Below are 20,850 nucleotides of genomic sequence, written 5' to 3'. Positions count from 1 at the left end.
TGTATAAAAAGCTGCAACAAAAAACCTTTCTTGAACGGCCTTAACCTCGTTGGTGTTCACATGCTCTCATCACTTTCTAATTTTCGTCCTTAACCTGGTATCTTTTATCCTTTCCTTCTTTCCAGACTCTCTGGGCTTTCATAGATATGTTCAGATTAGGCAACAGTCTCTGCTATCACCCTCTGAGCCAATACATCAAATCTTCATGTAACCTTCTGAATATCATCTCCTTAAATGCACCAGTCTATATTTACTTCTATTTTCATACACAGAGCTCTACTGAATTAGGGTACTACTGAAGGTTGCTGTTTCCCTTTTCATATTCCTGCCTTTGTTTACTTTGTTTTACTGCAGATCTTCGGGAGTCCACCCCCTGCAGAAATTAACCTGTCATGGTGCAGTGGGGTCACTGAGGGTGGATCTGAAGTATTCTGAGAGTATTGCTCAGGACCATTACAGCCCATGTCGCATCTCTTCTTCCATTTCTATTTCTCAGCTGTCACCAAGGTAAATCCGTTGCCATGGCCACAACGAGCCCGGATTTAATTCCTTGAACCGATTTCTGATTGGCTCAGGTCTTTGTTTCCAACAAACGGGAAAGTCTACCTCCAGGCTCCCCCTGCTGGAAGAATGAACTCCATAAAACAAGTAAAACGTTTATATATAAAAAATATACCTCCACATTGTCATTGAACAGGTTAGATTGTGGAAAACGATACACTGTGGAAATTAGTTATTGTTAACCCAACTTCCCTATCCCTTATCCTGAGAACTCACCTATGTATAATTTGTATATATAAAATGGCCCAGGGTTAGATTGTGTATTTCCTTACTCTCATTCCCCTTATTGTATCTGTAATATGCAACTGAATTTCCCGGAGGAACCTACCCGAGGGATTAATAAAGTTTCATCTATCTATCTATCTATCTCTTATCATGGTGGTATAATATACAGATTTAGAGTGTGGATTCTGGCCATGGTTTTCCTGGAAGTATCATCCTTTGAGAGTTACTGCTAATGTGGTCCTGACAAACTCTAAAAATGTCTCAAGGAGAGCTACTAACCTATTTACTGGGTAAAGAGGAGGAGGAAAAGCAGAGAAAACAGGGAACCAGAAGAAAATTGGACAGCTTTTGTATTTTTCCTTTCCAAACACTTGAGTCTTGGACTTCAGACATACAGCAACTTTGATGGATGAGGAGGAGAGAAGAGTGATGATAGGTCCCATCTGATTTGCTTCCATTGATGTGCTTTGCGTGGCTTATTATGCTTCTAGCAAACTTTGTGTCACCTGTGCATTAAGACAAATAAACTCGAAGAATGTTAAATGACTCTACGGCTGTACTTTACATGGCAAAAATCTTTGAGCAGAAAAAAAATGGTAAAGGAGGAAAGCCAAAACAATTATACATAAGTGATGTTTTCATGTTGCCACTCTAAGAATACAGTTAAATTTATTAAACAAGGTGTTGTGTTTTGTTACCAAAAGGACACTCAAGAAAGGGCTCAAAGATTTTAATGTGAACATTGCCAGCAGAAAAACTCAGAATGATGCAGAATGAAATTCAAAAATATTTCTATCAAGTTTAGTCTCTTCCATTGGATAAATCTGCAATGATCTGCCTGCAGATTGTTCATTCACAAGTCTGAGTATCAAACCAGATCAGAAAGGAGATTTCTAAAGTAGTTAAGACAGACTAACAAATCAAACCTCCCCCAGACTGATTAATCTGAAGCTCCAAACAAAATCCATGTCCAGATGTCTAAAAAACTTGACTCCCAGGGTTGATGCTGAAACACTCCCCAGACTCTGCTCTCCAAATGTTCACTCCACCTGCTGGTAGTCCTTGGAGATGGGCTCAGGGCTGGCTTCCTCCCAAAACAATCAGCTGACTCTTCAGGAATGAATCTAAGGCAGTGAGGTACAGGCAAAGCTAAATAGGACTGGAATTTTAAATGCTAGCAGCAGTGTAGTGCAACAGTCTGGCAGTGAATGATAAGCAGAGCTGGTTTTAAGTACTGTAGATGAGGGTGATGAAGGTAACGAGTGACAGGTGTATCATTAGAGTTTAGGTGGCCATGCCTACTCCTGAGAGGAAGTAAGAAGAGTTATTATGCACATACACACACGCACACGCTGAGGCTAGGGAGAGGTAGACAGAGCAGTAGCAGAGAGACAGAGAGAAAGGTTGGTCAGCACTTGGAAGACAAGACGGCACTTAACACAAGGACCTTAGCTTGTGGAAAAGATGTCAGAGTACATTCATGCTCCAAGACTGAAAAAAACCCTAGAAATCTCACACCAGTCCTCGGTTCATTCATGCTTTGCATGTGTGTGTACCAGTTCCAGTACCACATTCATATAACCAAGCCTGTCTTCAGTGAATTGTATGAGCCAGTACTGCCACCTACTGCCTGATGCGTACTTTTCAGCCTGGCAAACAAATGCTGATTTTTTTTCTCCCAAGGTAAGTCTTTAGTTTTGCTCATGAAACACTACTAAAATCAGGTCGACCAAGCCTACTGACCTGTGTCACACCTCACTTAACCCTGCAATATGTATTACTGTGTAAAAAATCTACTTTCCAAGCTTCATTTCACCTGAAGTAGGAGCTGAATCCAAATGTTTTTTCTTTGTTTACACTCTTTGAGAAATTTGAAAAATTCTCACATGTGATACTCTGTTCTTTTTATGACCTTAATCGTGACCTTAAATGTTAAGGTCATGAGCTACATGTGATTTCAAAATAAAATAATAACAATGAAGATGACTGATAACCTCCCCTCTTTATGCATACCCAGCCACATAACAGAATTGAGACAGCAGTAAGTCCAGCCAGCCAGCCTGTTCAGTTAAACAGTCATTTATTCTGTAAGAGAGTATGGACATTATCAACAGTCTAGTAACAAATAAGTTGCCATTCAGCCATTCAGAAGTATTTCCATTATTACATATTATATACAATTTTGTGCCAGATTTGAAGTAAAATGTCAAATGCTGACACTCAACCTATGATGTGACTATAATGCATCAGTGCGAAGTATGAGAAGTATAGGACGATGTTAAATGAAAGTGTGCACTACGGTCTTTAGAGGTGTAGAAAATGTTTAAAAACTGGCATATTTTTCACATCAACACTGTTAACATAAAGTACATCCAGTACTACATAAACTGAGAAAAAAAATTTAATAAGGAAGACTCAATAAAGTTTTGTCATAAAAAAACAAAACAAATCCTTTTTTTTGTAGGTTGTGGTGTATGGTCTCTAAACACTAACCATTTGATTGATTTGACATTGCAAATGCACGATTACGAAGATGACGTTAGGGTTTGTGTTTACAATTTTGTCCGCAGTGCCAAAATTCCTCAGCTTATCAAGATGTCGAGCTTTTCCTACCAAGAAGGCTACCGTGCCACCCTTAAAAATCAAAATGAAATACTGACACAAACACAGATTAAAGTAAATGTTGGACTCTCTAAGACAGACGACATAACTGTGAGACTTTCTAGAGTTATAATTTTAACCTCACAGCACTTAAATAATGTAGGCGTTCAATACACAGCGGTCAGAATGGAAAAATCTGCATGTTATTTCTGTTGTTTTACAAACCCTCGTATCATTATTATTGTTATTATTATTATGTGATTGATTGAACTTCCTGTTTTTTCTGTTGAGTCCCACTGGGAGCAAAATAAATAACTTTAAGACAACCCAGCAACACTGTTGCCATATTAGCAAGCCAAATGCATCAATTTTTGTGTTAAATATTGCATTTCTCTAAATGGCTTAGACAAAACAGGTCTTTAAAGAATCTGGGAGGTATTTATGTGCTGTAGCTGAGCCTGTACTGAAAGACTCGGAAACAGTTTTCAACCCCAACCTGCTTAGACCTACGATAAAGACAGAAATTTAGACAGACATCAGTGAAAACAGACAGACAGGAAGACGATAAGCAGAAAGACACAATTACTCAACCAGGAACGGAAACAGACGTGACCACACACACTCACACACACGCACTCAGAAAAGAGTAAACAGAGAAACAGATGCTTCAAGTGCAGAAAACACTCACAGACTCACAAGTGAGCATAAAACCACATTCATTAGCATAATAAGGCACAGACAACAACCAGAATACAATTCAAAAATAAATGTACAAAAGTTATTGTCACAAAAATCTCTTCAATTATATGAAATTAAAAATTTCCCCAAATTGATTAGAGTTGCTTTTTTATCTGCTTGAAAACCTGATAACTGTTTTTTTTTCTTTCAGTAGTTTGCGTGGTGTATAAATTGCAGGTGTTACGTAAATGTTTTGCACTCATGTTTATTTCACCTTAGATAAAGATCAAAATGAGAAAACAACTTCCTGAAAATCTAATTTGATAAAGAAGTACAAGGCAACAAACCTTTAGCAGTAACACCCTTTGGTTGTTAATCATTTTTTAAAAATATATATATATATTTTAAAAAGAACAAAAAAAAAAGTCAAATTAAAATCTGGAAGTTTAAACAAAAATCTTTGACAAAGACAGTGTGTGACGTTTTTCAAGACATGAACTTCAGTAGACAGAGTCTTTTCAGAAACACTGCCATATATTTTCTGGGTTGCTTAACTGTACAAACATACAACCGTCAACCAGTTTCCATAACAACAAAAGTGTTATGAAGTCTTGAATAGATGGGAAACTCAATGAGCGATTGGATTGTGGTATAAAAAAAGTGCCTTGTCGTGATGTGTTATCAGTACTTTGATGCCTATACATTAAATGAATTTCTATAAATACAAGATAAATAAAAGATATGTAAAATACAATGTAGTCTTCATTTCTTCATTAGCATTTCTATGTACAGAGTATTACAATTGTGTTCAGCAACCAAGCAGCGTGACGGCTGGAAACAAATCAAGTTTGTCAAAACTGTCGGTTAGAACAGCAAGATTTGAGCTGGGGCGTTGCTCCAAAACACAGTTATGACGATTCAAACATTTAAAGGTTTACGTGTTAACAACCTGGAGCATCTGTTTTTGTTTCTACACACATGATTACGACAATAAGATAAAACCGTTTTCCTGGATTTACATTCACTTTGGAAGACGACCCCTTCAATTCTTGCTGCTTTCTTCAGCATTCACTCCAGAGCCCCATTCATGCGAACTGAATCTTTCAAGTGCACTTTAATCTTATAAAACTACATAAAGACTGGCCTTTGCACCTCAGGCTTATTAGCATAAAACAGCTCTTCTCTTAGAAACAGTCATACAGTCGAAATAAAAAAATGACAAACATTAAACTGAAGTGGCCTAATTACATCACCCTGTAGGCCAGCTGTGACACATTTCTTTATGAAAGCTGCAGCCAAATTAGATTGAGTGGTTTCCTGCCCTCATTCTTTTCTCTACTTTAATTTCAACTTCCTAAGCCTAAAAACTGAAGGACCTTAACAGTCAAGTGGATTATCATTTATTAATAGAGTAATATATGTGCACATTTATGGCATTCCTTCTCTCACTCCATGCTTGTAAGGATACATATCAGGGAAAAGGGAGCATGTGATGGCTTACAAGCCTTCACAAGATGTAAAGACAATATAAGGGGACTACACTTTATTAAGAAAGGACTAAAATCCAGTGAAAAGGTTTTGCTTCCATAGGGAAAATGCACAAACCTATGTGATAAAAGGCCTTGTTATGTCTTCGAAATCATTCAATGGGAATAGTATGTTTTTGGACCAAACAGCAGACTAGACAGTCTTTTTTTTTTTTTCCAAATTCACTGAGTGTGCGCAGCTCTTATTATTCACTGTGAGCTGATGATGCTAATTATTTGCTCTCTTATCTCAGTGCTCACACAAAAGGGAATCCTCAGAGCAGCAAATGGACAACCGGCCCTGAAAGCACACAAACGTCTGGCACACTTCCTGTAGCATTAATGAATCCACATTTTTACTCTGAAAAAAACAACAAAAAAACAGTGCTGCCATGGTTACTGACAGCTTCTCTCCTCTCCTTTTTCTTTCTCTTCCCCTCTCACCATATCTCCATCTCTCTCCACCCCCGTAGCCAGCGACAGCAGTATTATGCACTCATGTAGTCTGACAGGTACAGCTTTTTGAAATTACGCAGGATCCTGCGAGGCTGAAACAATCGCGCTGATGCGTTGCAGCAGGGGTGCTATTATGAGTTTGAATAAAACTGGGACCGCGCGACACTTGTGTGCGCTGTTCCTGCTGCAGCCTAATCAGGAGCAGATTGTGTTTGAAGGGCTGGTGATAAAAACCCCTGCAGTTCAGTTGAGGTTAAGGGTCTGACTCCCATCGGGACTGATGAATACATTTACATCTCCATCTATGTCTGCACCCGCTGCAAAGTAATCCAATATTTGTTCTGGCAAAGTATTTTTTGACGTCTGTAAAAATAGAGAAGAGGATGCACTTACATCCTGAAGTTCCTTCTATTTATTCCCTCTTCTACACTGATTTGTTTGCTTTCATGTCTCATGTTGTATTTTGTATTCAATGCTATTTTTTTCACATTATGGAAAGCACTCTGCCGATAACGATTAATTATTTTATTTTCTAATGCAACTCGATAATACAGCTGACGCAGTTCAGTCTGAAAACACCAGGAAAGATGTTAATAGAAGAAGAAGCCACATCAACGTTTGTAAGTAAGCGACTTCAGGTCACATTTAAAGTTAAAGTATGTGTCACGCTTGACTTATTTCAAAGCAGGTGGGCAAAAAGCTCTTAAAGATATCAGACCTGGAAGTCAAACTACTGACCTTATGATAACCTCTCCTTCCCACAACCCCCTCCCAAAAAAAACCACATGGTCTACTGCCTAAGCCAGTCCTGATAATAGAGCCTTTTCCCTCATCATCAGTCATTTTATGTAATCTTTTCATACTGGGAGCAAAACAACGTCAGACTAAAATGTCTTTAATATGACATTTTAAATTGCTCCTTCTGATTGTTTTGCTGCGATGTAAAAGTCTTTCTTGTTGGTTAATGTTGCAGAAACCCATTTTCTGATTTAAAGCACACCAGCTCACCTAAAGAAGAAGCTGAAGAAAGAAAAAAGATTTAATGGCCCCTTCCTCCCACCTACATCTAGCACCCTTGGTCTCAGCCATATGGTCCAAGAATCAGAAAAAAAGAATAAAAATTGTATCTGAACACTTTACAATATAACCTGTTGCAGCTCTGATAATTGGCCACTAGGGACAGTGTGGGTGGCTGAGGGTACACAATGTTTGAGTATGTAGTAGAACAAAGGCTTGCATGATGGATGGAACAAAGAGCACCGGTTACTGTGGCTAAAAAATAAACAAACAAACAAAGAAAAAATAGTATGGGTGAGACAAGGCGGGGTGAAGGGAAGAGACATAAAGACAGAGAGGCCAGAAATTGCTCTCATTCTGTCAGTCTTTTCGTGGTCACCGTGGTGACAACACATGTCAAAAAGAAAAAAAGGACTCTTCTGCCACACTGCTGCTGCTATGACTAAACAAGAGTAACCGTGGTTACAGCAGCAAGCTTCCCCCTTCACTATGTGCATGAGTCTCTTTGAACTCCGGGTAATACCGAAAAAAGAAAAAAAAAGAAAACAGGCTGGCCAGTTGAATCTCTATCAAAGAACTGCTTACTGGATGTGTTCACCACAGAACGAGTCACTAAAAGCGGTATCACGGATGTCTGGTGTCAAAAATTAAGCACCACAAAAGACCCTAATTGCTTTCCAAGTTGTGAGCGGTGCACGTTTAATAATCTGAAACCTCATTGTGCTTGACGAACAGGTAAAAGCTAAGTGTATGTGACCAGTAATTACAGTCTACACGACACTATCAAATAGGTAGTTCAGAGCGTGTCTGTCTAGTTTATAATTACTGACAAACCACAAATGTAGGCTGCTTTGACATTATTGCTGTGGTTCAGCTGAAAACCCACATCGAGCAAGAGCTGATTTTAAATGCTAACCCTTTGAACGGCCCCTTGTCCTCACCTTTGATGTCCCTATACTTTAAGAACATCAAAGGTTAGTTTTACAGAACAAGATTTAAAAAAAACGAAGCCAGACTGGCTGCTTCCTGGAATAAAGTCATGTCATGTTCCCCTTTCACTTTATAGCTGGGCCCCCCAGTTTGCAGCCTGAACTTAATCAATCAAGGCTTGGCCTCAGTGAACAACTGACAGTGAGCTCGACTACGGCCATAAAGGTCAGAGAACACTTCCCCTTTGACCTCCCACCTGCAGAGCGATTCAAAGCAGTTTCATCTGAATAATTTAGCCCCATCTTACACTCTTGACTAGGATCGCATATATAGCACCTATATGGAAAACTATTTTAATAATCGGTCACTCAGTTAGGCAGATAAGAAGTACTTATATCGTCATTAGGACAAAATTTATGAAGCTAGATCATCATCTGGATTTAGTCTGACTACAGTACCTTATCCTCATATGATGTATCACTGTCAACCATCTGTCTTTAGGCTAACATCTGTCCTCAGATCAAGCAAAGAGGAAGTCAGGAGAAGACTATTACATCTAGAGTGCTTTCAGTATATGCTTCTGATCAGCTCTATAAAAGCTGCCTTTATCAGAAATGTGATATTACAAAACAGCGCAGTCAGTGAGGAGGCAGGAGAGGAAGAGGAGATGGGATAAGGTCAGAGAGTATGGTGGAGTAAACTAAGGAGACTTTAAGATGGCTATTCAGTGTCGCTAAATGATAAGTTATCTATTAAGTATTCATGCATCCCTGAACCGACAACAGCTCCAAAGGTGCCAACCTCCTTCTGTTCCTGACCTCTAACCCAGTCTGTTAATGGTAGTTGAGGCAGAAAGAAATGCTTCTGTATTCTGCTGCCTCTGTTATTAATATTTAAAAGATCTGGCCTGTTTATAAAATGAGAAAATGAAAGGCCATACCCATTATTGCACTTCGAACCCTTGCTTTTAGGGAGTAAAGTTTGTGACAGTCTTTACTCTCTAAAAGCTGCACACGAGCAGTTCAGTGGAGATGATGTGAAGCATATAAACACATGAGGCACATCCCTGATCAGAAATTTTGCCATGATGCTGACCATTGCTACAGAGTATTTACAATAAGAACTGACCCTATTGTCCAATTTATATCAGTGGCCTGATGTACAGATAGGAGGAAGAGTGTGTGTGTTTTTTTTTTTACAGTAGCCCAGAGGATTTGCTAATAAACCTGTTATACAGAGACTATAATGTCCATCAGTATGCCCAAATAACTCCCAGACAGGAAAGTGCAGTAGTATTATTACGCCTGACGCACTACAGGAACGTGAGCAGGCGTTTTATGACGAGATTGGCAGTTTCCTCAGAGCTTCAACAGAGGTGTGCAGGCCATACATTTAGGAGCCTTGCGCTTCCTGCGATGTTGCAGCTGGGATGTGCTCTGTGATCCAGGTGGTCAGCTCCTTTAGCACGGACTCAGCCACCTCAGGGAGGTCATGGTGAAGAGCGTGGTAGCCTCCTTCGTAGATCTGGGATAACATTTAGAAATGATAAGAAACGATCAGAGGGATGTATGTAAAACCATTTCATTTTTGTTCTACAATGCTTTTTAACAACTTGCAGTGTGTTCAAAGTTGCAACGGGTTCTTCCTGCTTTGCCAAACCTGCAGGGATTTAATACAAAAGTCATTTGATCACACCAAACATTTTGCTGTGATCAAATGACTTCCGTTTACAGCTTGAACTAACGTGGAAAGCCCCTGCATTTGGTCCAATTATTACTTTGATAAAACATGTGATAAAGAAGCATCTGAGCCTCACAAGCACCACTTGATTTTCTGCTCCCTGCACTATCTGTCTCACTGTGCTGCACGAAAACAGAACATTCATTATATCTGATTTCACTTCTCATGTGTCTCATTCTCATGTCTCTTGTTCATCCTCTTTTTAACCTCCATGTGATGAACCATGTGACAACATAGTGTGTGAAACTTCCCTCTTTACAAATACCAGTGTTGAAGCTCTTGGGATTTAAGAGGTTTAAGCTGCATTTCATAATGTAATACAGGTATAGGCATGTGTTGCATCACATCACTGTAAAATGCTTCACAGCATTGTGTAAAATCCCTGACTGTAAAGTCAAGGCTTTGTATATTTTTCCTTTAGTTTGCCACCCATCTCTATGTTATATTTTAATAACAACGAGTTTTAATGACGGACAGTCTCTGTATTAATCAAACACAAAGACCTCAGCTTTGTAATCTCGAATCATCATTTTTAAAGTGTCAGAAGACACCTTTAATGCTGGAGGCAACGTTATTCACCATATTTATGCACTGTGTCACGTTCAGTTGTTGCACTTTATAAACGCTCATCTGAAACTTTATTAACGCAAATATTTAAACATATCAGTGTATTTAGACATATAGACCTGCTGAAATTCAGGCCAACCATCAAAATGGGGAAGAAACATAATTTAAATGACTTTGAACGTGGCATGGCGTTTGGTGTATTTGGAGTATTTCAGAAACTGCTAATCTACTGGGATTTTCCTGGACACTGTCAGATGTCACGGTAATGGTCACACTGCTTTGAACTGACAAGAAGGCAACAATAAGTCAAATAACCAACTAACCAAGATATGCATAACAATTTCTCTCAGTGCACAATAGATTGAACCTTCAAGCAGCAGAAGACCACCCCAGTCCTCTCAGCTAAGAACAGAAAACTGAGTCTGTGTTTCACACCTGCTCACCAAAATTGGATATCAAAAGACCAGAAATTGTGTTGTTTGGTCTGATGACTCTCGATTTCAGCTTCAACGTTGAGATAGTAGGGAGAGAATTTGGCATAAACAACATTCAGTTCAACTCAACTCAATTCAATTTTATTTTATTTCTACAGCACCATTAAAGCATGAAGCAGTCCTGCTTCGTGCTAATAGTTTAGTGTGTTGCTGGTGGTGTAATTGGGCTCCTTAGTGCCAACTGAGCATTGTACCCAGCGTGTACTGTTGCTGACCACCACCATCCAACCATCCATCTTCTGATGGCTGCTTCCAGCATGGCATGTTTTATTCATATCATGTCAAACTGGTGTATTGAACATGACAATGAGTCAACAAATCTTCACCAACTATGTGATGCTAATCTATCAATATGAATCTAAATCTTAGAGGAATGTTTCCAACACCTTGTTGAACCTAAGGCAGTTCTACAGATACAGTTTTCTGTAAATTAACCATACACACCTTGATTTTCTTGTCTGTACTCGGTGAATTGTCATACATCATCCTGGAGCCTCTGATGTCACAGAGTTTGTCGGCGTCACCGTGAAGGAGCAGGAAGGGCCAGCTGATGGACGGGATCTCCCTCTGCATACGCTCCACTGCCGCCATCAGCTGCATGCCGAATGATACTCGCATCCCGCCGTGATAGTTTAGCTCATCAGCGTCATATGCCTCCACCTGACAGGAGAGAAACAAAAGAGGCCAGGGTGGAGATGCTTTGGTTTATCATCTCTCTCCACCGGATGTTGGACTGATATCAATGTAAGTTCATTCCTGCTGTTCCTCTTTCTAATTAAGCTCAGAGAAATAATTTTGGTCAGGCTTAACTCAACTCAGCAATCCTTTCATAGAGCACAAATGCTCCTTCAACCCTGTAATGCCAAGTTTTTGACACCTCTACATCATCAGTGAGAGTCTGTGTACAATTAGATGCATGCAGCGCTACTGTGGGCAATAAATTGCACAAACGTGTCAGCCAGAAGAAAAATGGTACAAATTAAAAGGGAAAACGGTCGCTCATGCACAGATGGCCTGGAGTCTCCTAAGAGCAGATGAACAATAAAGAGTCCTTTCTGCATTTTAAATGTTGAATCTAACAGCTAGTACAGTGATCAAATATTCACTTTGTTTCTCAAACCAAACTTATAACAGAAAACTGTGAGAAAAACTTTTCAAAAGTACACAGTGTGAAATGTGGAAAATTGTATTTTACAGTATCTGCAAGAAACAATATTAATATATAAATGGTAAATGGACTGATTCTTATATAGCGCTTTTCTACTCTCTCAGAGTACTCAAAGCGCTCTATAACAGATGTCACATTCACTGACATTCATATTAACTGCCTTGCCTTTTTACGTCTGTTTTTTACAGGTTTATTTAATGTTCATTATATGCCCCTATATATCTCTATGATGGATATTCTATTATTTATCAACATTAAAATTCCCTTGCCAACTTATCAGAATAAAATAAATGTGCAGGCCTATGTGACCTTAAACTGATGGAGCCACGTCTAATTTAATTTCTTTCACTTAAAACATAAAAGACCTAGAAGTTAGGCAAGGTTAAGCCACTCCACTTCACTTGTTACCCCCTTATTCCTATGCATCTATCTATTTTTTGTTCCATCCATCCATCCATTCATTTCCACTTCTCCTTTTTCAGGGTCATGGGAGGGGGCTGGAGCCTATCCCAGCTGCCTTAGGGCGGGAGGCAGGGTTCAACCTGGACAGGTCGCCAGTCTGTCGCAGGGCTAACACATAGACACAGACAACCATTCACTCCTGCATTCACACCTATGGGAAATTTCCAATTAACCTATCCTCACTAACTGCACATATTTTGAATGTGGGAGGAAGCCGGAGTATCCGGAGAACACCCACTCAACCCACACATTTTTTTGTTTTCCTGCAAAATTACTACTACTACTACTATTTCCCTTAAAAGCCTGAGTTGTTAACCCAATATTTGTAGCTAAGTATAATAACAATTTACTTTTAGATTGTTAATTTACTTTTACTTTACAATTTACTTAACAATTTACTTTTAAATAAAATACACTTACATTCTCTTTAATTATGCCCTTAGTCGCACATATATATATATACGTATATATATATACATATATATATATATATATATATATATATATATATATATATATATATATATATATATATATATATATATGTACATGTATAAAATATTTTACCTGATACTGTATCTGCAAGAAACAATATTAATATATAAACAATATTTTGTCCCTATTGGCTACATTTAAATGCAACAGCTCTGACAGCTTTTCAGTCATTTCCATTGTTTCTTTGAAAAAAATTATACTTATAATGTGAAGTATTTCATGCAAACTTCAAATGTATCAGGGAAAATGTGATCTTCTGCTAACCTTAACTAAAGTCTTTGGTAACACTTTATAATACAGCCCACATCTATGGATGTAATTCCCTTGTAATTAAATGTAATTTCAGTGTATCTTATTTGAATTTAAATGTAATTATATTTACCTACAAATACCTAAGAACATAAGAATGAGGGGAAAAGTCAGGTTTTTCTTTTTTTTTATTGTACTGTAAGTAAATTCAAGTAATGGTTGTGAATTTTAAGTTGTGTAAAGTTTCATTTGAATTTTTTTATTTTAAGGTGTTACCCAGTCATTTTATTGCCCTAACGTATTCAAAATGTTGCCCCAAAACTGTGCACTCATGTTGTCACCTAAACAAAAGCACAAGACTGAAAGGCTATTTCATAAAACACATTTATTTATTCATTTTTAAATACAGACTGACAGATGCCAGTTAAGAAAAGAACCTAAAAGGCCAGCAACTCCTCTTCCTCTCTTCCGACTCTTGTTCTAACTCATTGATTATAGACGTGAGTTCCTCCAATCTCTTCTCCATGTCCTCTTGCTCCTTCAGAGTCTTTAGAAGTGAGGCCTTCTCCTCCTCTTCTTTTTGCAGTGCCTGTGTGAAGTTAGCATTCTCCTTCTTTTGCTCCTCCAGGAGTGCGATGTAGGAAGCTTTCGTGTCGTTTAGCTCTTTCTCTAAACTCATCAGCTTCTCCTCATTTTGTTCTTTGAGGCCTTTAAGTTGCTTAATTTCAGAGCGTAAAGCCTCTTTCTCATCCTCGTGTTCCTCAGCTTGCTTCTTCAGTTCTTCCTTAGCGTTTTGAAGCTGCTGCTGGAGTTGGTCAATGCACATCTGTTGCATCTCACAGCACTGGTTCTTTGAAGGAGCGTCACTGATCATCGTTTGGGTGTCTATAGAGTTTCTGTTCGGCTGCTGCAGCTTCTTGTTGGCATCGCCCAGGTTAGAAGTAAGCTTATGCATGATCTTATCTGCTAGAATCAACCTGTTTGCATTGTTGATTCGTTCAATTTTAGCTTCACGAAGCTCAAATTTGAGCGTGTGAATGTCCTGCAGGTAAGACTTGGTTTCATTACTGAGCGCTGCGTCCAGCTGCTTTTTCAGATCGTTGATTGTCTTCTCAGTTTCTATATCCAAATAGTAGAACTTTCTGCGATACTCATCCACCTGACTCTCAAAATACAAGGCCTTCGTGTTTGCTTCTCTAAGACTGGATTTACACATGTGTAGCTGACACTGAGTCTCTTCCAGTTGGGCTCTGAGTCCAGCATTATCCTGCTTCAGATTGTGCCTTACTCTTGGTGGAAAACTGGGCCTGCCATGATGATACGAAGTCCCTGCAGGTTGCATGTTGTTTGGCCTTGGTCTGCCGGTCATTGCTGGATTCTCACGACGCTGCATATCACTTATCTTTGGTTTGACAACTGTCTGCTTCTTTTCCCTCTCTTTCTTCAGCACGCAACTGACTGAACAAAAACAATTCTCCCGGTTGCTACCACAACATTCTGTACACACTAAAGGATGTGATGACAACAGACTAAATGAGGATTCAGTTGTTTTCATTCAAAAATTAACATAATATATGGCGGATTTCATTTTGCCATCACCCAATCACCCTAAAAGTTAAAACCACTGATAGATAAAGCGAGTTAAACTGGCCATTTTCTTACTCCTCTCCTTTACCTGGCTTAAATCACCATGGTAACAGATGCCAAATACATCTGGCCAGGTTGTGGTCAGTGTTTTGATTTAAAATTAGCTGGAAGCTACAACACGTTTGAACTGCATTATAGATTACAGTATATGCTGGAGAAATACATTTTATGTGTTCAAGTTGTTAAAACTCATACAAGTAAATTAATATTTAATTTTTTTAATTTTAATTTGTTAGAATGCTCAATAAAAACCCCACTTAAATGTTAATACAACTTGTAATAAATGCAAGATCTTGCAAGCCTAATCATTTTCTAATTTCTCGCAATATACAACTATGAGAAGATATGTGTTACACATTTAGAAAGGGTGTGCACAGCCTAGAATGAACAAGCAAATACATACTGTAGTTTTCTCCAAATATGGCATAACGCTGAAGGGAGAAAAGTTGTTCTCAGGGAGAAAATATGGGCATGAAAATGAAAAGACTCCTGGGAAATCTGTGGCAGTTGGAGGGGAAGCGGGAACAAATGGTCGCTAATAAATGGACAGTGAGTTTTATTTAGAAATAAAAATGTGAGCGAAGCAGGATGAAAAAGTGGAGTTATGTTAAAAGGAAGCAGAAAGGAAAAAGGAGGAAAAAGGAAGCTAAGGAGGTAAATCGGAGAGGGAATTCCCTGTTTCTCTGACATTAAACATGTAGTTACAAGTAGCTGTCACATAAGTCATACAGTTACTCATGTCTATTCAGCATCTATGTAAGCACAGCTGTGGCTGACTTTGACAGAAAGAGCATTCCTCTATTGTCACAGGTGGCTTGACTAATGACACCACATCAGCCCAGGAGACTGTGAAACCTCGTGCTGTAGACGACATCCTTCCATCTAATCTATCATCGAAAACTTTGGGCTACAAAATGAAATAAATTAACTTCAAAATGTTTTGATGAGAGTAATAGTTTATTATTTCTTTTCAACCTATTTTTTTCACTGTTTTTTGTATTAAATGTTAAAGATTGTATTTCACGTTTTAAAGATAACGTGCAAGAATGTAACTGCTGCAGGGTCTTGTAGCATGGTGGACTTTGTATCTTTATGTATGTGCATCAATGCTTCGTTTATGGTTCTGCATCATGCTTTATCATCCCTCATTTTAAAATTAGTAACATTTTGCATTTGTTTGTTATGCGACAATCAGCAAACTGATCAGTGGACACTGTTGTGTGCATCTTGAATATTACACAACTAGTGACACAAGTAGTGTCACTGCATGTTCACTAAATAACAATGACTTGCAGTTACAGGAGCAAAAAGGACCAATACAAAAAAGTATTCATTAAGCTCATCATAAGATCGTTTGTGAGCTGATTGGTGGTAGATGATGAAAAAAGAAATATAAATCCTGCAACAGCAAATTTCATTTAGTTTTTTTACTTTTCTCCTGTCTTTTGGTGAAAGAACATCTTGAGGCCATGAACATTTATGTACCGAACTTGACTGAGACGTTCATTCCCACTGATCCCCGCTCACAATGAATAAAACAACATAAGGCTACCGAACGGTTTCATATTCAGTTGTGAAATTGAGCTTTCTACTTTACTGAAAACACATGAAGAAAAGGTTACAGTGAAAAATCAGAGCAAAGTATGATCCACCCCTGCAACTTTCCTCCTAGTAACAATATCGTATCACATAGTCTCATTATGCAGTTGGATACCTGTGTGCCTAGATTACCTGTTACATGATTACATCCTTTGATTCAGTATTTATCTGCTATTGTTTATTCTTGTATCTGGAAGAACACAACTTCCTCTGACTGACTGTAGGAAGCAGAAGCAGCAGGATGTAGGAATGTTGATGTAAACTAGGCATACACACACACGCACACACACACACACACACACACACACACACGCAGACTCAAATTCGTGCAAAATTTAGGCGTGGTGACATGCCATGAGAATTTGTTTCTGTTTCTCCAGGGATGTCTCTAGGGGCACTACAAAGTATGGGTGTGTAGCATGTACTGTGTTTACAAAATAACACAACCAACAAACGCACGCAAACCTGTCCTGCTGTTTGGAAAAGGCGTACAGTGTCTACAAAGATGTGGTGTTTTGGCATGGGATTGGACAATAAACATAGTGTGACTTGACATTAGCGTAGACAATCAACCGCGGACAAATTTACACCTTGAAAATTCTATTTCCCACAGTCTCAGTGAGTGATATTTCAATTTCAAACAACAAGAGTGCTCAGCCACCCAAAACACACATTGCCAGCATCAGTCTCTCACCTGCCTCTTGTCCCGTGAGAGCCATTTGGACTCGATGGAGCCCATAGTGAGGCTGGGCAGCATGTGGTTCAGCAGTTTTGCCATGAAAACCTACAAACAGAGAAGAGCATAGCTTATTTTCATGTGACATCATTCATGAAGACTGTTTCCTTCTCCTATTTTGGTTTTAAATATTGCACTATTATGTATTAGTGTTAGACTTTTAATTCATAAAATAAGGAATAAAAAAGTCATTTATTTCTGTTAAAACAGCCTCCTCTGTGAGATTTGTCAGAGATTGGCCACACTTGGGACATACTTGTATCAAAGACTCAGTGAGAGGCCATTTATGCAGCTCTAGTGATACCTGAACTGATTGTTGCCTTTGAAACACACAAAATAAAAGGTGCCAGTATTATAAGTATTATAGACACCATCCACAGCAAACCTGAGTAAAGTAAGATAACTGCCTCTTGGGTTGGGAGAGGAGAGAAAAAGAACAGAAAGAAGAGAATAGTGGTTTAAAGGGTCGGTGATTGGTATGTGGTACCTTGAATGGTGTGGCTGACTCCGGGTTCATCTGGACCAGGGGAGCTATCAGAACCACTCCAACAAAATCACCAGGTCTTTCACAGGCTGTCAGGATTGAGATAGCACCACCCTATAAAAGAAATGCAGAACATATTAGCTTAATGAAACTGTAATACAAATAATATTTGTCAAGCTATTTCTTTAAATCTATTGCCCGCATGTCATGCTTCTGTCACTTAATTTTGAATTTTCCTCTTTAATTTTATATGCTGCTTAAAGATGTCGTATGTAAAATATGATATGAAGATTCTTGCGGTTACCAAACTTGCTTACATTATTTAAAATTATCTAGAAAAGTAAAACTTAAAATATTTTACTTTGGGCATGTACAACATTTTTTTTAACGTGTGAAAATCCTGGTTTGGGAGAAATCGACTTTCTTTTCTTAAAATTATAAGACTGAATGGCAGCTGCCTGGTGGTGTACAAAAAACACATTTCATAACGCCAACATTCATGTAAATTTCCAGAAATCATAGCCTACTTGTTGTGCACAGCTTTCTTTATGTAAGAACTAATTTTTCTTTGTACTTCTGTCTTCATCCGCCTATCAAAAGAAGCAGCTAGCTAACAACACAGCTGAGCAGAGGGAGGATGCTGTAATCTTTATATCCTGTCATGCTGTCACGAGCATGAGCCTCCAGTCATGAGTAGATGAAAGATTCTGCGGTGCTACGGTCGACAGCTGTTGTTTGATAAAAAAAACTATATAACACACCAAAATAAAGGTGAGAGCACTCACTAGGCCAAAGAAAAAGAAGCACATATATCTAAAATAAAAAAGAAAATGGCAGTCGTGGAGATTTCACCAAAGTGGATGTTGTCACTGGTCGCTGTGTACTGATCAGTGCAGTAGTAACCTCATCATGTACGATGTACGATATCTTCTTATTTAAAAATAAAGCATATTGTTCTCAAGGGACCCAAAATAAATTGAAAAAATGAGAAAAAAATTAACAAAACAGAGAAAACCACAGATAACAGCATTAGTTATAAAGACAGGGTTTCAGTAAGGAGACAGACTCGGCACGTCTTACTTCTTTAGACTCCAATAGAGGAAAAGGAGTGTCTTTTCTAATGTGATCAAAGTGGAAAGGTCCTAAAGTAGGTGAAAGGTCTTGATGCAAGGAGCAGTAGGAAAACTATTCAGAGGTCACAGCTAACATGAAACAAGCCATCTTTTGTGTAGATCTCCAACCCTATTTTTTCTTACTATTGTTCCACACAGAGAAATGTCAGTGTGGGACCATGGGCCCCGGGGGCACAACACTGCTGAGCTCCACAGAACATCCGCACCAGGGCCACACTATAGCACCCACGCTGACATTTTTTCATATTGTGATTTCAATTCTGTAACGTAGGGCCACGACAATTAGCAGCTCCATGGCAGCCAAAACCTAAATCGATTCGTCAGGGTCGACTCTGGCACGGTTTCTCCTCTCGTATGCAACAAGTGCATGACACACACACGCACGGGAGCACAGTGATTCTGTGTGGGAGACTAATTGGCTTCAACTTTGTTTATGCGGGGAGCTTTCTTTGTCACCTACGTGAATATTCATCAGCCCGGGGGCCAATCACAGCCTCGCTTTGTTGAAAAAGGGTACCGAAAGGAAGACAAAACCGTTCCCACCAGAAAACTTCACTCTGTAAAGACACAAGTGCACGCTCGCGCATCGCCGCCTGCATGCAAACACACAGGGAGTATGAAAAAAAGAGGGCAGCTGCCTGAATCTCCCCTTTCTTCTTATTTTTGTCTTTCGCTAAAACATCTACATGTGAACACCAGGACGCACTGCTGCAAAAACAGAAGTAATGCTCAACTTCAAGTTGCATTTTTTTTGGTGGTGGTGGGTAGTGGTGGGGCTGCTAAAAGCTGCAAATTGGCTGATTGGTTCAGCATATTTAGTGCCTGTTAAATATCACCAAAAAATGCCAATGAATGCAGTTGTGTCAAAGGGTCTGCACTGATAGAGTGAGATAAGTGTGAATAGGGAAGGGAAGAGAGGGAGACAGAGTGACAGATGGATGACTGGGACAGAGAGGCTCTTTCAGAAGCTGATAAGAGGCCCTATACACTCTTCTACCTCTGAACTAGAGTTGACAAAATGAATGCTGGTATTGTACACAGTGCTACACACTGTCAGTGGGTGGACTCGAACTGTCAAAAAATAGCCCAAGGAGCTAACACTCTGATATTATATGGACTGTACAGCTGCCCCACTAACACTGCATGGTGTACACAGAGAGTACACCACTGACATTTTATGGAGTAGAAGGCTAAAATAGTGGCATTATATGATGTAGGCTTAATAAACATTATATGGCCAATAAGTGAACACCTGTTGCATTCAGTATGAACTCACCACTAAAAAAAAACAAAAAAAACAACAAAAACAACTGAAGACATTCCCTTAATGCAATGGTGTTGTTCAATGGTGCCAAGAGGACAAATTAGGGAGTGCACCAAGAGATGTTTAACTTGAACTAATGTCTCACATTAAAAAAATGTCACCCATTATATGTAAGTTTTCCAAGCCGATTAGAAATGAAGAAGCGTTTTTATTGAAGCCACGGTGCATCACAAAGGGAATTTTTGTTTACTGTGAGTAATGGATACTGAGGGGAGATGAGACAGAGGGCTTAGAAGCTGAACAAATAGTTCCTAAGCACTGCTGAACCGTTACATAAAAGGCTGTCACAGAGGAAGGACAAGTAAGCCTCGGCCAGAAATACTGATGGAGAAAGAAATAAATGAGTACGAGTGGGAAGACGCCAAAGCTGAAGGGATTTTACAGCATCCCACGAGCAGATACAACGTGGACAAACTGCTAAAAACTTCTGTGTCACTGCTCAACCAAAAGAGATACAGCGGAGCCCCTGAAAAAAGTCGAGTGTTTGGTTTTGTGTAAATTTGCAACCGTAATGTGTTTTTTAGTTCTTGCTGTCGCACGTTTAAAAGTTCTCACACATGTTTATGTGTTCTGGAAACTGTGAAAATGAATTGTGGTAGTTTTTTCATCAAGCTGTAAATAGCTTGAACTAAAAACTTAAACCCACGCTACAAAAATGCCCATGTTCTGAGGTTTATATGATCATCAGTAGGTCGCAAATCACTTTCAGACTACTGTGACATAAATTACACTATAAGATCAAAGAATCTGAAATTTAA

At 38.9% G+C, this 20,850-nt stretch overlaps 1 protein-coding gene across 2 annotated transcripts in view; it reads right to left on the bottom strand.

Annotated features, from left to right (window-relative positions):
- Nucleotides 1-9,180: 9,180 nt before the first annotated feature.
- mgll (monoglyceride lipase) overlaps nt 9,181-20,850 on the bottom strand; it is a 38,447-nt gene continuing 26,777 nt past the window's right edge. For both annotated transcript variants that reach the window (XM_026153339.1, XM_026153338.1), the window contains 4 exons: nt 17,639-17,749; nt 17,110-17,199; nt 11,240-11,455; nt 9,181-9,518 (listed from right to left, as the gene is read on the bottom strand). In XM_026153339.1, coding sequence (XP_026009124.1) covers nt 9,387-9,518; nt 11,240-11,455; nt 17,110-17,199; nt 17,639-17,749 — 549 coding nt within the window. In that variant the 3' untranslated portion in view covers nt 9,181-9,386. The remainder of the gene's footprint in view (nt 9,519-11,239; nt 11,456-17,109; nt 17,200-17,638; nt 17,750-20,850) is intronic.

This window comes from Astatotilapia calliptera, chromosome 20 (assembly GCF_900246225.1).
Source record: "Astatotilapia calliptera chromosome 20, fAstCal1.2, whole genome shotgun sequence".
Classification (NCBI taxonomy): Eukaryota; Metazoa; Chordata; class Actinopteri; order Cichliformes; family Cichlidae; genus Astatotilapia; species Astatotilapia calliptera.
Note: the sequence above shows the minus strand (reverse complement) of the source record. Positions and strands in the feature narration are given on the sequence as shown.